This window comes from Etheostoma cragini, chromosome 6 (assembly GCF_013103735.1).
Source record: "Etheostoma cragini isolate CJK2018 chromosome 6, CSU_Ecrag_1.0, whole genome shotgun sequence".
NCBI classification, from domain to species: domain Eukaryota; kingdom Metazoa; phylum Chordata; class Actinopteri; order Perciformes; family Percidae; genus Etheostoma; species Etheostoma cragini.
Genome location: NC_048412.1, coordinates 3,248,740 through 3,271,812, shown reverse-complemented (window position 1 = coordinate 3,271,812; position 23,073 = coordinate 3,248,740). Strand labels below are relative to the sequence as shown.

Genomic DNA, 23,073 nt, shown 5'->3' with positions numbered 1-23,073 from the left:
CTTATGAGTTTGGAATTAGTTTAGCTCAAACTCATTTCACCATACGTAAAGAGTCGGATCCCTGACGTGTAATTACTCTCACAGTAGCAACCTACCTCCAACACAGAAATAGACCGGCCGCAGACAGTTGCCCCCCCCAACCTACCCACCCAAAAAAGGATTAATTACAGGAATAAATCTCACAGTCACGTAATTATAATTTGTTGGAAGAAAAATGAATTAGAAGGTGAGAAACGGGGGAGAGCCCGCCATGGATGTGACACGGTGACGTTTGCTAGAGAAAGAAGTTTGTGTCGACAGTTCAGAGAGTGCCTAAAATTCAAATATCCCCTCACCCACATACACAGAATAATATACACGGAATAATAACATGCCCTTCCCCAGAAGCTCAGTAGGCACTGATAATGTAATAAGTGTTGGATAATATAATAATTAGTCATCAAAATTGAATTAAATATATTAATAAATACACTGAGAATGTAGCAGGGCTGATATCGTGATGAAACGGTTACATTTATTTAAAAGTGACTACATGTAACTTTTTAATCTTTTTGAAGCTCTTTACTTTTCTTACAATAGTCTTAAATTACCTGAAAAGATCGCCATTTTAATGTCTGACTTTTCCCGCGCAGTCACAGATGATTTACGGCAGGTAGACGGCGCTATAGTAACACATTCTGACGGGTCACATATTTCTTTGTTACACTGGAAATAGCCTGTGTTAGCGTCCAGCCTTTTGAGCCAGGTAAAAGGAAGCAGGAGATTTCGTTATAAAGGACTGATACTAGGTCAGGGCCATCATAGAAAAAAGAAGTAACACAGTAACTCAGTAACACAGTAGGATATACAGCACCATATAAGCTTGTAGTTAGGGAGCGAGAAGTTGCAGCGTCCGCCTAGCCAGGCCCACCTGCTTCTCTTCATAGTCGTCAGATTCATCTACCATATAATCAAAAATATCCTAAAACTAGAGGTAGGCAGGGAAATACAGCCCGATCCGGCTGGGGAGAGTTCTAGCCTGACCAGGCACCTCCCCTTAACCTGTCTCTCATGGTTATGCTGTTGTAGCTCTAGACTGCCGGGGGATTTCCTTTCCTTCCTTCCTTTGACACACTGAGCTGCTCTCTCTTCTCCCTTTCCATTTGTGTGCATCCCGTCCCAGAAATGCTTGTTACTAACCTATTTCTGGGGAGTTTACTCCCCTGAGTCCTTCTGTTTTCTTTTCGTTCAGCATATTTCCTTAGATTGGGATGACAACGAGGTCTTGGTTGCAGCTGTCGCCGTGGTAAACCCGTCAACGCTCTGCGACGTCCTGCAGTGTCCTGCTGAACCCTGCTCTCCATCCCGCTGCGTTCACCTATGCTCTGCTATGCCACGCTATACTCTGTAACACCCTCCAGTGAGTATGACATGAATTACTACCATTTGTAGTCACTGTTCCATTATCTTTATTGTGATTATTATTGCCACTGTGCATCACACCCCCAACCGGCACCGCCACACACCGCCTACCACGAGCCTGGGTCTGGCCCAGGTTTCTTCCAAAAAGGAGTTTTTCCTCACCACTGTCACACTGCTTGCTCTTGGGGGAAGTAGAATTGTTGGGACTTTGTAAATTATAGTGTCTAAACCTACCTACATCTGTAAAGTCAAGACAACTTTTGTTATGATTTGATACTATAAATAAAATTGAAGTGAATTATAGAAAAGAGTTCTACAACAACAGGTATGGTAAAAACACTACCGCTTTTGTCCAAAGTGGCCGCTGAAATTGACTCAAACTGTTACATAGAAGTTACATATAGCCACTTTCATGAGTCATTTCTTTCTTTTTTTCAACCTTGACCCTTTTTCCCATAGCGTTGGTGTTGAAGTGAATAATGTGAACAAAAATCCGGTATTGGTCCGGTATTGAGCGAGAACGCTGTAACCAGCGATACTATTTGCAAATGTGCAGGTGGGTTTGGTGAAAGCAATTCCAGGGATGTGTCATTTAAACAAAAAGGTCAACCTCCTTTTCATTATGTTGTCAGACACATCATCTGAGCCTGTCAGTGGTAAAACAAGCACTTTAAGTGGACGTAAATTGGAGGTGGACAATTGCCCGTTAACAATGCATTGTAGCTTGTTTCGCCTCTGCAGAGATCTCGGTTAATATACTGGACCAAATTCAAAGATTTAAGTTTCCCCATCAGTCAGACACAAAAACATAGGAAACCAGGATCCAGGTTGAAAACAAAGTTAGTCCAAAAAAAGTTAGAATTCCTTGTCCAGCTGGGTAATTGATGTTTGGGATGATTGTATGCATTTATAACGAAAAATACCATCCGTCTCTGTGTCATTTACCTATGGTGTAGCCTCTCTTCAGCTCTCCGCACCGAGGGCTGCGGCGCTGGGAGTTGGTAGTGTTGTATTCCTGTACGGCGAGGGCCGTCGTTGTCTTGGCAACAGGTGATGCAGCCTTGTTGAGGGGTGAGGCTGGCACCAGAGTCGGGGAGAAACCTTGACTGGCAATATCCACCGACTGTGACTTCTGCTTCAGTCTGTAGAGGGACAATACAACCACATTCATGTTATCTTTGCAAGTGAGTGAAAACTATTACATGTGCCGATGCCACTGTGAACAAATAGATACAGTGGGAAATGTTGTGTTCAAAGGCAGGCCAATTAAAGCTTTTTTCGCATCGTAAGGTTGTTGAAGTAATTTTGCTGTGTCACAGAAATGTAATCGTAAGACAATTTTTCGAGGAAGTCGGGTGAAAGAATCGATAGGCTAATCACAGTCTAGGATGACGACATTTGTGGCTCACCATCGTCTGCAGGAACAGGTTTCTAAAAGTAGACAGCTTACGTAAAGAGTATCAACAGGTAAGGCTGTCTGAGCTAGGTCAAATCAAATCTGCCGACGACAACTCCCGAAAGCCTATTAAAAGGATAACAAGATCCTGGGTTTGGGTTTATAAATGCGTTCACTGGACTAATCTGAACAGGTAATGCCCAAACCCTCAGCAGCAGGTCTATCCACTTACATGTGTTCTCATACTCACTTGTATACCCTCAGAATCCACAGATACACTGACACATAGACACCTAACACATAATAAAATAAAACATAAGATGATAGTTGGGTTCTCCAGGAAAAACTTGAGTACAAAAACAGGGAAAATGGCTGCTGAAACGCTATCTAGTTCTGTAGTCTGAAAAAAGTCCTGAAACAGCACTACAAGATTCCCAGCACTCTGTCCCTGGCACCCACTTTCAATCATTCCAGCAAAACTGCTGAAGCGAACAGAATCTTTCTGGCCATTTCACCCAAGTGCCCATCCCCTGATGGACCAGAGCGGCACACATGCCACAGTGTCTAACTGGCTAATGAAAATGCACAATCTACATGGAAATGCTGTGTGTGTATGTGTGGGTGTGTGTGTGTTTTTGATATCAAACAAAAAAAAAAACACTCACTCACCCTTATTCTACAAATATATTCACCGAAACTAAATGGACTGCAATTCTTTTTCTTTTATAGATTTTTCTACTAAGGTTTTAAGGTAAGGTTTTCCTTACAGAACTGTAAGTAAAGGCAGACAAAGTTAGCTGGATTTGCCAGATTGTGCTAATGACTATTTTGAGGAATCAGTTTGTGGCTGGCACACTAAGGTTGGAGCATGAGTGAGAACTGTTGTTAATGGCTGTGGAGGACGAGAGAGAGAGACAGAGAGAGAGAAAGAGAGAGATTCAAGCTGTGTGAAGTCTGTCTTCACTCCCTTAGGAGTTGGTACTAATTACTGTCTCGTCAATGGAGCAGAAGCCCTCCTTCTAGCTCTGTTTCATTGAGCTACCATACAGCATCAATACAGGATACGTTTGTGTATGCGTGTGTCAGAGATCAAATGAAAAGGAAGGAACAAAATCCTTGTGTCTTAGAAAGAAAGCTGGAGGGCTGTCAAGACCAATTTCAGTCAAGTCAAAGTAATTTTTGTGATCGAGTTCAAAACAAAACAAGTTTCAAGATCCAGGCGAAAAGAACAAGAGTGCCCCTTTGATATGTATGTTGCTCTGCATTATCCCGCTTATCACACAGCTACTCATACAGATGTTGGCTGCTGATGTCAGTGAAGGTGACCGTTAATTTGACTGCTGATGAACACGGGTCTTCGGCAGATTCCAGGTCGCCTCGGTGAGTGAGCTATGGAGCTAACCAGGTTGAGGGTTTTTGGGGGGCATACGTGGGATTTCCCCTCACTTTCTGGTCTATATATCCCAGCCTCTGCTAAATTATTAATGCTGAACGGGGACACATTCTGTCCCCACCTCAAAGTGATCAACACTACTTCACCAATAAACCATTATATACTTAAAATAGAAGTATTTCAAATTAAGGAAATTGCTGTAAAATTCACTCTATAGTGCCATAGAACTATAAAATCAGAGCAGGCAGTTACCGCTACAGAGCTCCGGGACGCCGGCTACCAGCTGTTGTTTGGCTGCCAATAGGTGACTGTGAGACGGGTACAGGTTCCGCCAGATAACGGTCCTTTGTCATGCCGTAAAAACACTTAAGTTTAGTCACTAAAACAACTAGTTAAGTTTAGGAAAAAGATCATGGATTGGATTAAGACACTCCTGAGGAACAAACAAGTGTTTCCTGGGTTAGAGTATTTTGTTTTTGCTGCTAAGTGAACTCTGCTCTCCGGTTTGAAAGCGTTAAGAGCTAACTAATGCTTTGTTTGCACTGGTGCCATAAGCGCTGTTAGCGATCCTGTTTCCTCCACCCATCCTCCCTTTGTGATCCACTGATCAGCTGTATGAGCCCAAATATTGATTTAAATATGATTGTATCGATTTTAAAAAAGGTCCGCATATGATTAGGACACTGTCCATGGCAATGGTCTGTAACAAAAATAAAACCCCATAGAATGCCGTAATTGACCAATCAAAACCAAGTATCAGGGATGCACCGAATACAGGCGGAATATTGGGCTTTTTGTTGGGGTTCAATTTCTGCCGAATCGTAAAATGTATTTACCACCAAACCCTACACTTTCATACCGCATGCTATGCTGGTCGACGTTGTGACGCCGCCATTGATTACGGGAAGGTGTTTATGTAGGTGGACTGTTCAATGCAGTAGGCTGTTAGAAAGTGACTATGTAACTAGTGAGCAGTAAAAGTGTTGTTTGTCAGTACTTTCAATCAAAAGAAGGCAGTTCAAGTTGAGCTACATGTTCAATTTGCAATGCGGATTTGTCTCGTGGTGGCAAGGACCCTTAACAGCAGGCCTACACAACATCGCCGATGTTACATTTACGTATGAAACATCCAAAAGAATACGAGTTGTGCATGAAATCTACAGACAGCAGCCACGGTGTTAATGGACTAAGGATTGTAGTAGGATTCGGTATTTGGTTTCGGATTCGTCAGAATCTCAACCAGGGGATTAAGTATTTGGTCAAATCCCCAAAATCTGATGGTTAAGTGCTCCTCAGATCTCAAATCCAGACTTCAAGTAGACTACAGGTTGAATCTGAGTTTTCTGTTGCACGAAAACTTTTGAGCGCACATGTTCCACCAAAATAAGATCTTTTCAAGGCTATTTTGCAGAGGCACCGTCATTGTGTCCGGTGCTTAGCGCCGCCCAAGACGATTGTGATTGCTTTGAAGAAATGCCAATAAACCAGAGCATGTTTTTCTCCTTTGCCGGAATGTTGTGTGGACTAGCCAGATCTTTCTCCGCAGCGTGTGCAGCATGTGGAGGAAGGTCCGGCAAAGCGAGACTACTGACACTAGGGTTGGGTATCGTTTATATTTTTATGTTTCTGCTGTTGACCCAGTACTTTTCAAACAATTCCGAACAATTCCGGTTTTTAACAGAAAATTATTTAAATTTAACAATATATTAACATTATAAAGTACATAAACACGTAATAAGTACACCTAAGTTATAACAAACAACTACAATAATTAAACAATAAATAAGGGCTACATTATTACCAATTAACAAAAAAAAAAATGTAGAATGGTATGCTAAACAGAGCCCTGGATGGAAAATTTGTCATTTTAAAAGTAGCCTACATTTACGTTAGCTAGCTAACAGCTAACAGAGAAAGTGTGATGTATTTTTTGGAGACAGAGGGAAAATATAACAGTCAACACATTAAGTGGAACTGAAATAAGGAACCAAAATTTGCGTTCTAATGCGGTCCGATTCCTACTGGTTCCGTAGTGGAACCGGGTTTTGGTATCCAACCCTAACTGACACTGTGACACTGTAAGATCCACAACTGTAATCTGATGTCTATTCGAACAGCAGATGATAGTTGCTTTTCCTCCCTGTCCCAAAACATTCCACCTTCAGCTCCCCACTGGTGAGTTCTAGTCCCGTAAAGCTTGATTTGTTTTTTCTTGCTGCAGTATATGTACAGTTGGGTCAGCATTTTCTTCTGCTTTATGGCTGTGTGGTGCCAACATTTGCCACTGCCCCTGGCTTAGTATTCTTGTAACAAATGTCCGGGTTACAGGCTTTCACGGATCACCTGTGTGGACCCAAGAAGGACAGATGTTATATTCACACAAAAGTATGTCAACTGCATTGCAAAACGTTGAAGAAATGCTGTACAGGATGCCATTAAAGCCCTCCATTTTTCTATTTCACATATGTTTTTTTTTCCTTCTCCAACACTTTGAGGTCCATTTGTACCCTAGGCCCCATTAGGAAGTTGTGACCCCGCTAAGTGCTGACTTGGGGTCAGCATAGTCCTTTCTCATGTACATCTCAGCTGTGGGCACATCATTGCAGGGCTTATGGAATCACAACTCAGGCAATGTAACCATGGGAGCTGCAATACCATGTGCCTACTTAAGCTAGTGTCTGCATCAGCTTCTGTTTCTAGTTGCTGTTACTGGAGCAACACATTAGTATAATCAATTAAGAACTTGACGTTCTGCGCAGGTTTCCATGAACTTGTTTAGTGTACTGTAATGACAACCAATAATAGCCAAAACTGCAACATTTTGGATTCAAACCTATTACACAGCGTCATTGTAGTGTGATCGGAATCTTCACGTGTCGATTGCCTGAAATGGGCCAGTACTCAGCAGTACCGTGTACCAGCACATCTGATCTTTGGCCACATGGGCACCCTTACTTCGAATTGTTGTTAACTGTATTGTTAATAGGCAAAGCAGTTTAGGGGGATATTTATTCCAAAGTGGGCTATGTATTGAGATTTATTGGGACAAACCAAGTAATTATATGTAAAATCAGATATTCAGTACCCTAATATAATCCAAATAGAATGATCCACATAACCGCATTTTCAGACACTGTAGATTCGACATATGCAATGTTCATGTCATGCAAAATCTGGCAGCTTTTTTTGGTCCAATTCAAGCACTGCCTGATTCAAACGGTGCTAGACCAAATACTCCCAGTTGCACAGTCAATCAGAATTATTAGTAGTGTGAAAAACACTAGGAATTTACACCATCAAATGCAATGTGTTGTGTATGTAGAAGACTCCGTGTAGTCCTGCATTGGATAAAAGTGTGTTAGGAAGCGCAGAGTTTAACAACCTGACTGAAAAATAACTTCAACACCAAGCCAAACACATCCTTCTAAACTGTGAAACCCAGAAAAATGCCCTGGTGGGAAATTGCAGCAAGATTAAGAGGCTTTTCCTCTCACACCAGTGAGGAACTGGCTGCTCCCGATGCCATTAGTTTAACGCTGGGATGTGGTTTTTTTTCTGGGTAAACAGGCATCATCCTGAGCTGTGATTGCACCAATCTCCATCTCCCCTGCAAGCAAAGAGCTCATGAGCACCAGAGAGGAATGAGAGGCGCGCGTCAACAAAGCCACCAGCTCTGACAGATTCCTATCTATGAGCAAATGCTTACACAAAGATGAATAGAGGGAGGGGAAAAATGAAGGCATACAGAAGCAGAGGCATTTTGTTTTCTATGCCGCTGTTGTGATTTGAGCTGGGCTAGGAGGCTGTGGTAGGCCTATATTTGCCGCCCTGCCAAACTGCCATCACAAAGATAATCCGACTGTACTGGGATCCACGTGGTTTGGCAAAGGATGCATAAACAACAGGAAATTGTGGGCTAAGTCGAAAACGTGCTTATCGCTTTCCTACTAAGAGGGATTAGACCTAGAAAAAAAGGGCCTGCGTCTGCATTGTCTTCCATTCCTCCTCTTTGCTTCCCTTCCTCAATGCTTGCCTTGCAGCTACAACATTTTTTTCAGGGCATTGGTACATACACCATCATATGGTGCTGTGCTATATAAAGACTATAGGGGAAGACTGGGTTGACGTAATACACTGTTAAAATGCTGGCAGCACAATGGAAAACTTGATCACATTCATTTATTGCAAAGAAGCCCAAAAAAATCCCTTATCCCTACAGATAAGAAAGAAATAGTGACTAATGTTTCAAGGATCTCATATCTTTATCAAGCCGTTGCAAGGTATTCAAGGTGGGCAGAGGATGTTGTTCTTGTGCATTGTACATATCCTTCTCCTGAAACTGAAGGAACAGATATTTTTGTATAGTTAAGCTGCACTTACCAATACTTTTATTTGAAAAAAAGGTGTGTGTTGCTCGTAGTGACAAACCCAAATTCCCCTCAGCTCTACGGAGCACGTCCGCGTCTTTCAGCTCATCGTTTTGGATTTCCGGCCCCAACTTTAAGTTTGACCAATAAAGTATTCAAGCTTAAAGGTCCAATGGCATACAAATTTCACTTTATGAGTTTTTTTTTTAAATATTAATTTGCGTTCCCCCAGCCTGCCTATGGCCCCCCAGTGGTGCGAGAAATGGTGATAGGTGTAAACCAAGCCCTGGGTATCCTGCTCTGTCTTTGAGAAAATGAAAGCTCAGATGGGCCGAGGTGGAATCTTGCCCCTTATGAGGTCATAAAGGGCAAGGTTACCTCCCCTTTCTCTGCTTTGCCCGACCAGAGTGTTTGGCCCACCCCCGAGATAGAGACATCATGGCTTTCAAACAAGCAAAGTGGCAGTTCGGGGTTATTAGGCTGTCAGTTATTAGGAGACCACTAAGGTCTTTATAAGAGCACCATGTCATGGGACCTTTAAGAAGCTGAATTCAGAATCTTACATAAACCAGCTGTACACTACCCTTCCCCTTTTTTCGTACCTTAAAGATGCAACAAAGAAACAGAAGAAATTTCACAAAATCGTCATCATGTTGTAGGTTGGTAAGATCGGTCGTAAGAAAATATACTTAATGTTATTGCAATTTGCATACTGAATTAGCTTCCTGTGCCACAGATCTGTCTTCCCATAGGGCTGGGTAAGTGCTGATACGATACCCAATGTCTGATACCAAGATGATACTGCAAGAAGAGTACAAAGCCTGACAGATCAAAATACTCATATTAATACATAAAAAGTTCCATAACCTGGCCGAGTTACCAGTCACTTTGTTTTCCAGCCTTGGTCAATCAGTTATGAGTTTTAGAAACTAATAACGCATCCTCAACTCGGACGGGGAGTCATTAGGTTTACAAACAAGAACATGAGATGGATTCTGATCCCGAGGGAGTAATTTCCAGACTATCTACTAATCATCTCTTGTCAACATCCTCTCATCTTCACACCATCCATCAGGCTTGTAGTAAATTGCTATTTGAAATGGATTGCATGGATTTCACTGACTACAGGCAGTTATAACAAAACAACTGGACAACTCTGGACTATAGCTAAAGTTGAATAAGAACGCCGCCATCAAAGGCTGGAAGAGTAAAGCCAGTCACCCGATACTCACTCTCACAAAGAGAGGGATAGGGCAAAAACAACCTGTGGCCATGCATGTTAATATGGTCCTCTGTTGCATCCCAAAGCCTAATGAAATACGGCTGGACCTCGCTGCTCTCTGCTCGGGTGTCGGACACCTCCGCACGATGATGTATGGAGCTGTATGCCGCATTACGCTCATCTGCCCTCGCTAAATGCCAGAGCAGCAATTCTTTGGCAAAGGGGTTATGTGGCACTTTTGACCAATGAGGCTTTAAACTTAGCCCAGCCTCTGGGTCAACGTGGTGAGCGTAGCCGCTAAATGCCAGCCACAGAGCACATCCAGAGCCAAATGAACTGAAAAGTCATAACCTGAACTACATTATTCTTGTTTCCTGGATTTGGTTGCAACTGTGTGGATTTTTACAACCAAAAACTTCTCAATGAGAGTTTGAATGCGCTGTATTAAAGCATGTTACTCTACAAGCCAGTCCTTGAGCTGGAGTTGACCCATGCAATCAAAAAGTGAAATCTAACACTCATCTCCTTTATTAGTGTTAAAGATATGATGTTCCTTTCTCACTGTTCTATGAGCTGAGGCATGGAGATATAGTCAAAATATCCATTTGTAGAGGTGTATTTCTTACTGTAACATAGACATTAAGCATGGACTTCTTGTTTTGTGACATGCACTCTGTTTGCATTTCTCTGTTGTTACACTGTAATAAGGAAGTGAGATCTGCTACTGAGACTAGACTGAGCCGCAGTATAGAACTAGGGAAACTCTGAGCGACCTCACGGCTGATTGTGGTAAAGCTACATTTACATTGCTACCTTTTGGTTTAAAACAACTATCTTTTGCTATATTTACACCTCGCATTCCTCCTGCTCTGGCGTTCCAGAGCCCCTAAACCGGAGACATTTGGTTTGGAATCTCCGGGGATGTGTTGCAGTCTCAACGGCCGCAAATGGAGACCTTTGGGAAAAGCGACAATGACGCCAACATTTTGCCGCCTGACAGTACCATCGGCCGGAGTCTACATGTTGTCTCCTGTTTACCCCGGCATGAAAGACATGATAATTTAAACAGAGATTAGTTAATCTACTGGACCTTAAAACACTTGCTTTTGGCACTAAACTCAGCTTAAAAAAACAAAACGTTGCAATGTAAATGTAGCCTTAGCCTTATGATTTTTTCACATACTGGCTGGCTCAACGGATGTACGTTGCTGGTATAAAGCCTGACATCCGGCGCTTCTCACTCCCCGCTTACATGTTCGGTGCTCCCGGGGCTCAGCGCCGCCCTGGATGGTTGCGATTTGTTTAAAGAAATACAAAAGAAGCCTAAGCGTTGTTTCCCCCTATCCGAGATTAGATAGGTGATGTAGGTTGATCATTTTCCAGCACCGATAGGGGGCTTGGGCTCGGTATTGTTCAGAAATGTTCGATACCTGTTCGCTACCAATCCTGTGAGTTCAACACCAGTTCCTGAATGATTATATTTTTGATACCAATTTTATAAAATCCATTTTAAGACAAAGAAATTATACCATTACACATTACCGTACAATCTTATTTTATATTTTTTTCAGCTCCTACTACGTGAGCCCTGTGATACATTTAGCAGATAATCCTTCTGTACTTTTACTTGTAATGAAGAATTTGGGGGATTCTCCTTAAGTAAAGGATCGGAATACCATAACAATAATTCAAGTATAGCTAAGCATGTGCTTCAAATTAAAAAATAGCCTGGCTGAGGGTTTAAATAAAATCTTCCAGACACCAACCACACACATAATACACACTAAAACAACACTAGATGAAGGCACCAGTACACATAAGGCCGCACCAACCAACCAGCCTTTGAGCTACGTCTAATGAATCCTTCATCACTTAGCAGCATCTGCCAACAATCTCGAACAGTTCCACTTTGATCAAAAAGCGGTCCATAAACCAACAGCTCGGCTCAGGAACACACAGCTGGGGGAAAAAGGCTGCTATTCATTTTCTGAAATGTATCAATATCACACAGAAACAGCCCTCAGCCACGGCCTTTCACTTGACTAACAGAGGAATTATCTTAGCTGACACAGGGCAGGCAGGAGAAAAAAGAAGAAAAAACAAATCACTGCTTCATTAAGCGTCTGGCTCTGACTCCGGGGCATGCTTTTCCTCCATCACTTTCTGGCTCTCTGTGTATCACTCAAACAGCAAATACAGACGCATACGGACAAAAAATAGCAGGCACGCTTGCTCTTATTGTCCCCATCTTGGCGTCAAACACAAACACACTCTGTCAGACTGCAGCTCAATCATACACAGCCTTCAGCGTTTGATTCAGTAAGTAACCACGGGGCCTCGGGACTGTTACTGCAGTCTTCCACTGTCCTCCGACTCCACCTCCTCCTCCTCCTCCTCCTCCCCGTTGCTAGCCTCAATCCTGCTCTCGCGCTCTCATTTGCAGAGTGCCGGCGACAGGCAGCTGCACGATTGGTCAGCGGAAGAAGTGAATGCAACGTCATGCCACTGTGGCTTGTGTTGCAGAAAATAAAGACGTGTTCTGAGTATTGGCAGTTTTCAGCAGCGAGTATGACGTATGACGTTAGATTGCCATGGGGGGAAAGAGAGGGAAAGGAAGGCAAGACGGCAGGGATGGAAAGGAGAGTTTTCATGATCAGTTATTGGCTTCCCAGATTCCATTTCATTTGTTGTTACGACGATTAACATGCAGTTATCTTTGAGCAACGAAAGTGCATTGCTGGGAATTGTAATAAAGAGTTTCCTACAGTCACCAATTGCTACAATTAATGTAGAATCCGAGAACACTAGTTGTTACTGTAGAGATAAGTTGAATTGTAGTGAAACACACATCTCACGCCAGATCAGTATTACTTCAAAAAGGGGTTTTACTGGAAATTCAACATAAATATAGCAGCCAACAGAGATTTGGTATGTATATGTTTAAAATGTTTGGGGAAAACTTTATTTTACAGATCTGTTTATTCCATTTCCTAATGATTTGTTGAAAGTCTCCTGGGAAGAATTTAATTTGGTTGTTAGTTAGTTTAGCTGACTCATAAAGCAGTTATCTGATTTCCGAAGATATTTCTTTAAAGAACGACTCCATTTAGGTCAAAGTAACCATACATTTATTATTAACTTATTTTTGGGAAACTTTACTCTTCATGTTTCCCTTTTGAAAAATGTCAACAATTTTAACGCGTACAACGGCAAAAAAAAAAAAAAAAAAACTAGCTTAGTGAATAATTAGAACAGCTAGCTGTAACAATTAAAGTCTGTCTCCATTTACCTGGAATTACCGCCAAATTGGGACATTGTTACGCATGATAAACATGTCCTAAGTCCGTACTTAAAGAATATATTCTCATTTCACTTAAAAAAAAGGATTTCCCAAAATGTTTGAACTATTCCTGGGGTAGAAAAGCTCAGTAAAGTAAAGCCGAACACATATTTTCTCTAACTTTGACTAAAACCTTGCATAGAAGAATTCACGGTTACACAACTTTCTTTTTTGGGGTTATGTTGTTTGCTATATTTGTTGTTAGTCATTGACCTTTTTGGTAGTTATTAGAGAAGCTTTGAGTCCAGTGTGGGCAGAGGGTGCAATGATTCACGGTGATCAATAACATCAACAAAAACATTCTCTTCTCCCTTTCTCCTTTCCATATGCCTAATAGACAAATATTAACGTCCCATCAGACCCAGCGCAGAGGTGGGTGGGAAAGACTAATCATTTGTCGAAGCACAAACCTTTGATTTGCTGCCCACGTTAATTAGCACAGAAAGCCCATGTGCCAGACAGCGTCCATCTCATTTGCACCGTGTCCTTGAAAGCAGCCCCATTGTGTCCGTGTGGACGGACTGCGCACTAAGCATCAGGGACGCCACATGTCATCGGCGGCAAGACGGCCTTGGACTGGCTGAGCCTTTGTGGACGCCCACCTCTCTGGTGCTGGCATCACATGCTGCTCAAAATCATCTGAACTCAACTGAAGTTCTTGGAATCAAATCAGAAGGTGATGCATGATTTACTCCTGTTTGAGTAACATTGCTAAGAACTACTGTGCCCAGCTGTTGTAACAATTGATTTATTATTTTTTTGAAATGATATATAAATGTGTGAACTCTCTTTAAAGTTGTATTCCTTTAGTAGGAACTGTTTTGGGATACATGCTTATACACTGACAAATAAAAGCACATTTGTAGTTTGGAGTCACTTTGTAGCCATTACTTTAAAAAACAACCACAATGCCCACGCTTTGTTTAACAGGCAGGTAGTAAACCATCTCATTGTGGAAAAGACGATCTGCCATTCAATATTTTTGTATTCATATTTTTTACATTAAGTTCATTTTCAAAATATTAGAGTCAAGTGATGTTTGTCCTGATCTTGCAAAGCTAATCTGGTTCTTAAAAGATGTTAATAAGTAATTCTAAAAATCAAAAATCTCAAATCAATGCAAACATGTTTATTACATTCCCCAACAAATACCACTGAATACCATTTTTTTAGCTTTGAATCTTCTGTCCTATTAACAACAATATTCAAAGCTTTGGTGACATGAATACCTACATTTTTACTGGACTGTCTGACAAGTGACGACCAACGCAGTGTTTGTGAATGAATGCTCAGCCAGCCAGCACCTCACCGTATTGGCATTACGCACAGCTGTATTATCTTTATATCTTTATGAAATTACATGAAATCGACAACAGTCTGATACAGTAAGCATACAGACCTCTTCAGACGTCACACTGCTCGCTCGTAGCTCAACATTTCTCCGTTCTCGGCTGAGATGGTGGCCATAGTGCTGCATAAATTAGCCAGCATCTTGCGAACATTGAGCAAGTAGCTTAATCCCAACAAACCACCGCCGTGAATTTTTGCCCACAGGTACGTTTTAAGGTCCCATGGTATGAAAATCTCACTCTATGAGTTTTTTATTTTTTACATTAATGTGTTCCCCCAGTCTGCTTCTGGTCCCCAAGTGGCTAGAAATAGTGATAGGTGTAAACCCAGCCCTGGGTATCCTGCTCTGCCTTTGAGAATATGTAAGCTCAGATGGGCTGAGGTGGAATCTTATGAGGTCATAAGGGGCAAGGTTACCTACCCTTTCTCTGCTTTGCCCGCCCAGAGAATTTGGCCCACCCATGAGAGAGAGAGACATCATGGCTTTCAAACGAGCAAAAGTGGCAGTTGGTCAAGGCCACACCCCCCCCTCAGCCGGCACCTTGACCCCCCCTCTCCTCCTCAAAAGCTACAGACTCAGAAATGCCACATACTAAGCAAAGCTCATTGTGGGACTGGCTCTAGTGGCTGTAATTCTGCACCAAGGCTGAATTTTAGGGAAAGAGAGAGACCACTAAGGTCTACATAAAAGTGACTTCAGATACAGTATTAGGGGACCACTAAGGTCTATATAAAAGAGACTTCAGATACAGTATTAGGGGACCACTAAGGTCTATATAAAAGAGACTTCAGATACAGTATTAGTGGACCACTAAGGTTTATATAAAAGAGACTTCAGATACAGTATTAGTGGACCACTAAGGTCTATATAAAAGAGACTTCAGATACAGTATAAGGGGACCACTAAGGTCTATATAAAAGAGACTTCAGATACAGTATTAGTGGACCACTAAGGTCTATATAAAAGAGACTTCAGATACAGTATTAGGGGACCACTAAGGTCTATATAAAAGAGACTTCAGATATGATATGTGACCTTTAAAAAACATCTGAATGAATATTCAAATACTCAAATATTCAGATTCTAGCCCTAATATCTTTCAACATGTTTCCACAGTCATATGATTCATGCAGCGATTGTCAGCCAGCGCTCTCACTTGCACATCTGTGCATTTGCAGAAAAGAGATCAGTGACTGGCTGAAAGCAGCAACATCTGTCACCGCTGGTGGACCTGGCACCAGCTGATCAGGTCACATACATCCTGGACGTTGTTAAGGGGACATATTTGTAATGGGTCAACTATAAATCAGGATATGTATTCATGGGATGTGATTGTTCTGCACTTAGGCCTGTTTTACACCGAGCTGTGGCTGCAGTAACCTGGAGTGATCTCCACCCACACCTTCCTCTCTGTCTCACTGTCTAGAATCAACTCCTATCTCCTCTTTTCCCACCTCCCTCTCATCTGTCTTTATCGTCTCTCTTTTTCACCCCATATTGTCCGTTGGCAGGCTGATTGGCTCAAGCTGGTCAACCTGATGCCCTTCTGCAGCAGGCACCGCTTGGCAGCGCTCGGCACATTCCGCGGCTCACTGACATTCACTGAGCACAGACATTAGCTTACTCAAGTGTGACGCAATTAAACTGACATAAAATCTGAAATTCAGGGGACATGGGAGCTTGTCTTGTTTGATGAATCTAACATGCTAATATGCAAGAATTTTCACAATCAAACACAAACCCGACAGCAGACTTCACTCTAAGGAAATTATGATTCTTCATTGATACAGAAAGTTAAAAGTAAAATAAAACACCAGGGTCTTTGACAGCTGCCTAGCCTTTCAATAAGGAAAAAATGCAGGGATGACATAAGGAGTGCCAAAAAAAAAAAGAAAAGACAACAGTGTCAGATGGTCTATAAAAGAGGGAATAGCTCCTAAATCCAAAGTGACAGTTGTGATGGACATGGCGAATGAAGACAGAGCCTCCAGGACATCTCCAGCTGTCAATCACATCGAATGGACTCGCACCAAACTTAGAACAGAAACAGGATAGAAGTGCATGGGATGCTTTCCAGTCAAATGTATTATTCATTAATACTAATAACAATAAAAATAATATTATTGTGACTGGGTATTGGCAATGATTTCCTAAATCAATTCACTATCACAAGCTCCCAATTCAATTTAATTTCAATTAAGTTAATAATAATAATAATAATAATAATAATACATTTCATTTAACAGCGCCTTTCTAACACTCAAGGACGCTTTACAGACAATAAAAGACAGATACAGGGAACATAAAAGTGTAAGTAGTAATAACAAAACAAATAAAACAAAAAACAAAACAAACAAACAAAAACAAAACAAAACAGGAACAGTGTATTTACAGATAAGCGAGCTGGAACAGATGGGTTTTTAGTCTAGTTTTGAGCAGGGGGAGCGAGTTTATGTTGCGGAGGTCAGGTGGGAGTGAGGTCCAGAGCTGGGGAGCAGAGCGGCTGAAGGCTCTGTTCCCCATGGTGACAAGTCGAGCTGGGGGGACAGTGAGGTGGATGGAGGAGGAAGATCTGAGGGAGCGGGAGGGGACGGCAATGTGAAGGACTTCTGATAGATATGGAGGGGGAAGGTTATGGATGGAAGTATGGAGAAGGATTTTAAATTGTATTCTTAATTGAACCGGGAGCCAATGGAGCTGCTGAAGAACCGGGGTTATATGATGAAAAGACGGGGTTCTGGTGATGACACGAGCTGCTGAGTTCTGAAGAAGTTGAAGTTTATGGAGGGATTTTTGAGGAAGGCCAAAAAGGAGAGAGTTACAGTAGTCAAGGCGGGAGGCGGGAAGTTAGGGTAGTTTCAGTTCCAATACCAATTTAGGCTTGGATGAGATCCTCAGAGAATTTATCCTGGAAATTGTATAAGCAAGAAGCAACTGTCAAATATGTTTTTAATAATTCCCCAGGTAATGTTTACGTTGACCCCCTTCAGAGGGTGGCTGTAGTTGTTAACACTAGAAAAGCGCTGTATAGGTACATATCCATCCATAGTAAAAAAGCATGTATGATAAGATTGATTTCTGGATTTTATTCAATCCCTCACTCAAACAAAAATTGATTGTAGTTGCAGCACTAATAATACTGGTAAAAATAATTAAATGACATAATGAAAAACGTGAGTTTTTATTTGTATATCAAATGACCAATGTCCTTCAAGCTCTGCAGACTTCTTCTAATGAAGACTTCTAATAATTCATCCACCGCTCTCTCTTCCTAAAACTAATCAGCTGTTTAGAGGCGTTCACTTTTCAGTTAAACCAATCAGAATCGGCCATGACTTTCACAAGCCAATCACAGCATTACGCCCCTGCTTTTAATCTGTTTTCTGTCTCTGCTGTCAGCTGTCATTTCAGGCGAAGAGGTCAACCCTCTTTCTCCCCTTCCACCTCCAGTCGCCGTCACATAACAACGGAGTCTAATCTCCATAGACTTTGTATTTTATTATGCATATGTACAATAAAACTTTGCGTATCTGCAACGGAGTTTGTCCTGATTGAAATGTGCCATTGCTCAAACAAGCAAAGATGAAGACTGCTGTCCTATGCAAACCCCTTTCTATTGCATATCATCACTATTAAAATGTTTTATCCAACATAAATTAACTTTGCATGCCTCATTAAAAGTCAGAAATAAACGCTTGAAATGTTTAAGGCTTAAAAGCTTTTATAACATATTATAATTAATACTATCACAGCAGCACTTACGTCTGACCTAGATTTGGTTCTGAAAATGGCAGAAAAGCCTTATTGGAGCTGCATTGCAATTATTAGAGAGTTGCCTCCTGCTACTGACACACCACACAGTGAAGAAGCATGAAACCATTAAACGAAATAACAACAGGATATGTAGTTTATATGTGGGCGGGAGAAATTAAATGGTAAATCGGAATTACAATCTCCAATATCAATCAGTGCACACTGAACGTGGAGCCTACTATAGCTTTGATGGATGGGACGCCCTGTACGCTCTCTTGTTCTATCTAGACAACAACATGCCTCATCACCTCGGCGGTATTAGTTAACACGCTGTAACATGGCTGAAAAGACACCATTAATGACTCCATATACATCTTTAATGACGAACCTAAAGATGTCTATGGAAACACGGACTGAATGCATACAGCAGCTGTATCCCAGCAGTGATTTAAAGAGCTTCACAATGTGTCACATTTACACACACACACACACACACACACTCACACACACATACACACACACAGTGTGTCTCACTATCTTTGTGGGGACCCTCATTTACATAATGCATACCCTAGCCCCTTACCTTAATCTTAACCATCACAACTAAATGCCTAACCTTAACTTTTACCTTTACCCTCACCCTAACCTTAACCTAACCTTAACCTAATTCTAACCCTTATCATAAAACCAAGTCTTAACCCACAAAAAGCCCTTTAAAGTTGTGGGGTCCAGCATTTTGGCCACACAGAGCGATCCGGATCACACAAGTGTACTGTATTCCCAGGTTTTGGACCCTAAGGATGTAGTTAAACAAGACGACACACACAGACACAGACACACACACACACACACACACACACACTGAAGGCAGTGGGTTTATGACAGCTGTCTAAGAAAATGTTGCGAATGAGAGACTCAAAATCATCTACAGATATAATGAAACATTATCTTATTAAATTCAGCATCTTTGTTAGTTAGCAAGATGAGCTTCACCTGTGTGTTTGAGCTCTATGTTAGCTGTTAAATGTGCACTGTAAAGCTGTTACTTTTATCAGAAATTCAAAGTTTTTCAAAAGGTTTAAACTTATTCAAGCTAATTTGTGTTCCGAGCACGACCGCACTGGAGCAATCTATTTAACATTTACAATATGTAGACATAGGCTATATACTAAACTCAAATGTCAACTTACTTGATTTTGGACCTTAAGACGCATGTCAAGGTAAAAAATAAACTTTCCTGCTAAAGATTCACACTGTTTATGCAGTTGTGTTAACACAACTGCAGGTCCACTGTACTCAAGTGGAAGGCGTGTAAAATGTCACTATGATATATTGGCCTGTTGTCCTCAGATAATTAGGGTCTTATTCTCTTTGCTAACGTTTAATGGAGCAAGGTGGAGGCTGGGGGTGTGGCCTTGACCAATTGCCATGCCTTGCTTGTTTTTAAGCCAAAATGTGTCTCTTTCTCTCATGGGAGGGCTAAATTCTCTGGGCAGGCAAAGCAGAGAAAGGGGAGGCAACCTTGCCCCTTATGACCTCATAAGGAGAAAGATTCCAGATTGGCCCTTCTGAGCTTTCATTTTCTCAAAGGCAGAGCCGGATACCCAGGGCTCGGTTTACACCTATCACCATTTCTAGCCACTAAGGGAACCATAGGCAGGCTGGGGGAACTCACATTAATGTTAAAAAAAAACTCATAATGTGAAATTTTTGTGCCATGGGACCTTTAAACAATCCGAAGCACACTGTAGGGTTTGTGACAAAATGGAATTGCCTTTATTTCACACCGCAATAGAGAACCGCACTTCTACGGATTAGTGTTATAGGTGTGCAAGCTACAGCTGACAATGACATAGATGAAGAGCTATGTCGGTTGCAACACGTAACATAAAGACAGTTTGGTTGTATCACAAAACCTACAAACCTAAAATACCATGTTCAGTGTTTAGCCAACCAAGCTAGCTAGCTGGTTATTAAAAAGGAAAGATGCAGATGTTCTGTACTGCCATACATGCAAATGAATAGCGGCATTACCCAGAGGTCCGCGTTTACCTGTCAGTAAATCTCCCCAGGATGAGTCGCTTTAGAAGGGTTTTCAATCTGCAACTTGCCCTCTTTAGCGTTTAGCTTAGCACAGGGAAATTGTAACCATAAACAACAAAGGCTTGGCCATGTTGTCCTCCCCAGCTACACCCTCTTTGCAAAGCATTGTCATAGTCTGTTGCAAAAAAGAACACGGATGCTACGGCATTATTTTTACAGTCTATGATTCTCCCCATGCAATGAGCCCTTCACAAGATGGAAGAGGGAAGCAAAGTAGGCTACACTGACCCAACTGCACGTCTACTCCATTATCTTCATATTCCTTTTCGTATATTCGTATAATTTCTTGTTTCTTGTTTAACTTGGTATTTTGAAGAAGGGACAGGCCTAGTGCATAGACCAAAGGAATCTGGGGACTTATAATGAAGTAGCATGGTCACGCCTGACCAAATGAGCTCAATACATGGGACATACAGTCAGGCCTGGCTAAGAGAGAGAGAGAGAGAGAGAGAGAGAGAGAGAGAGATGACTGATTTCTCCCACTGGACATCACTTAGTACACAGCCTGTTTGGTGCTACAGCAGCCAACCAGCAGCAAGCAGGCAGCTATACTTGATATTCCCCACACAGCCCAGCTGAAATGGGACATCTGTTATCTTCCAGAAGCTCAGCGTCAGTGAACCCGCCTCCCTCACGATAAGGTATCGGCGACGGAATAGAGATGAACTGCCCAGCTGCTTCGGTGTTAATTGGCAACACAAAACTGATGGAATTAGATTTAAGATAATATTTGGGTGCACTTTTTAACGGCTGACTAGGCTGTTCTTAAGGGGCCTGTAGGTAATGTGGGTCGCACAGTTTGGCAGGTAGGTTTTTCTAGAGCATGGAAGATAGCTCGTGGGTGTGCTCTTTTCTATCCATAAAAACAGAGCGTTGTCTACAGGATATATTATTAATATAGGCTATTATATATGTAAAGATCAAATAAAACAGAACCAACAGAACGGAGCAAAGAGAGGCCTCATTTGTTCATTTTACAGCTGTAGTGTTTAGGCGTGTGTCGTTTAAAGAGCAGGAAGGTCTCCCTTTTTGCAAATTGTATACCTGTTTAGGAAAACTGGGATATATGTGGAAACAGAGGGATTAAGAGAACAAAAGGTGCACAAGCTGCTAATCGATCCAACACTTTTGTGGAGTGATTCTTTGAGTTTTAGAGTCTGCTGCCCTGAGGCAGCAACAAACTGTACATCTGGTGCTTCAGCAGGTCTACAGTAGAGTAGATGCTGCTGACAGTTTTATCCAGTTCAACATCCTCTAAACTCTGCCGAAATCTTCAAATTACTCCTCCTGTGCCAGTGGCCATGCTGTTTCTCCTCACACTACTGATGCTCAGCTCGACAAAAAAAAAAAAATTCAATTGACAGATAAACTCCAGCTGAAATGTCAGTCCATCAAAAGAACAATTGCCACTGTGTTGGACAGGATTCTTAAAAGATCCATTCAAAGGCCAACGTTACGATTTTCCAAGACTGTCGAGAGAGCAAGGCCTCGAGACCTCTCTTTTCTCCAATAACTGATTTGGACATCACTTACAATCACAAACCAGGCCGAAAATGAACAACTTTCCGGCCTCCATACAGTTACCTCAACATTATACATCTCTACAATATGTATACATTTACTGCCTAATCAAAAACAAGCAATTTCAGCAAAAAGGCAACCAAACATCCTTGACGGAAGTCATTACTGGTGTTGATAGCAGAAACAAAAAAACTAAACAGAAATTGTCAGAACTGCATTGTAAACACATGACACCTCACAGACTACCAATGGAATTTAACTCTCCAAACGCATTGACTATAGCACAGGGCCGTTCATGCTGGGTTCTAAACAGAGGCTAAGCTCTTTCAGCTCCTGAGCCAACAGTAAACTCTGAAACCACGTGGGTGAACGGCTAGACAGATTAGGACTCCTACGTGCGTACACACTCTGACCCAGGCCATTCTTTACCGTATGGGACTGAGACTCTAATCATGGTTGACAAACTGTTATTCACTAATACCCGTCCATCATTAGAGAGAGGCTGTGGGACACTGTGGAGTATGGATGTGTACGCATGATGTCTTGTATTGGTGCTTTGTGAGATCAGTGTTAGTTGTGGACCAGAGGGACGTCACTAGGATTTAAAGATGGGGGGCGTTGCCCTCAGGGTATTAGTAGCTTGCATTTGCACTCACATCCCTTGTTACTGTATTAGAGCTACACTTGTGTCAACAACCAGTCAAGAAACCCAGATGTTATCAAGTAAAACGTGACACACATATCCTCTTACACTAACTACACTAATTACTGTAGCTGTGCTGTGGATTGGTTCAATCCGAGTCTCCTCTCGCTGTGTAGTCTAACCCCAAGAACCAGAATTTTAAGGTCACAGTGACATTTGGCAACGTAAGTTTGAAGTTTTCTCAAATAAAGATAATTTATTCTGTTTTAGAGTGCCTTTGTGCCTCTTAACAGACAGAACATCCTCTTAAAATGAACAGGGCCCTTACGTTTTCAACTCAGACCTAACCTGTCTCTATCGTGCTGGTAGCTAGCTCGCCCTGTTAGCTGTTAGCTGCTGTATGGGATTTTCAGCCAGGCTTCTGTGATTATCATTGCGCAGCAGTTCCGTTTGTATTTGTATCTCATCCATTTTGTGTGTGATCGATTGAGTAGTTGGTGAATAGGAGGCTTGGCAGTGTCGATTTATGTGGTGGCTCCCTTAGCAGGGCATCTAGCCCTGACCAGCATCCTTGGTTCTGATT

At 41.9% G+C, this 23,073-nt stretch overlaps 1 protein-coding gene across 3 annotated transcripts in view; it reads right to left on the bottom strand.

The window, feature by feature from the left end:
- The window catches only part of oxr1a (oxidation resistance 1a), a 189,276-nt gene that overhangs the window by 102,397 nt on the left and 63,806 nt on the right, over positions 1-23,073 (bottom strand). For 2 of the 3 annotated variants that reach the window (XM_034874031.1, XM_034874035.1), the window contains exon 3: positions 2,347-2,543. In XM_034874031.1, the coding sequence (XP_034729922.1) occupies positions 2,347-2,543 (197 nt within the window). Of the gene's footprint in view, positions 1-2,346; positions 2,588-23,073 lie in introns of those variants that run through there. The other variant, XM_034874030.1, reaches the window with a different exon arrangement.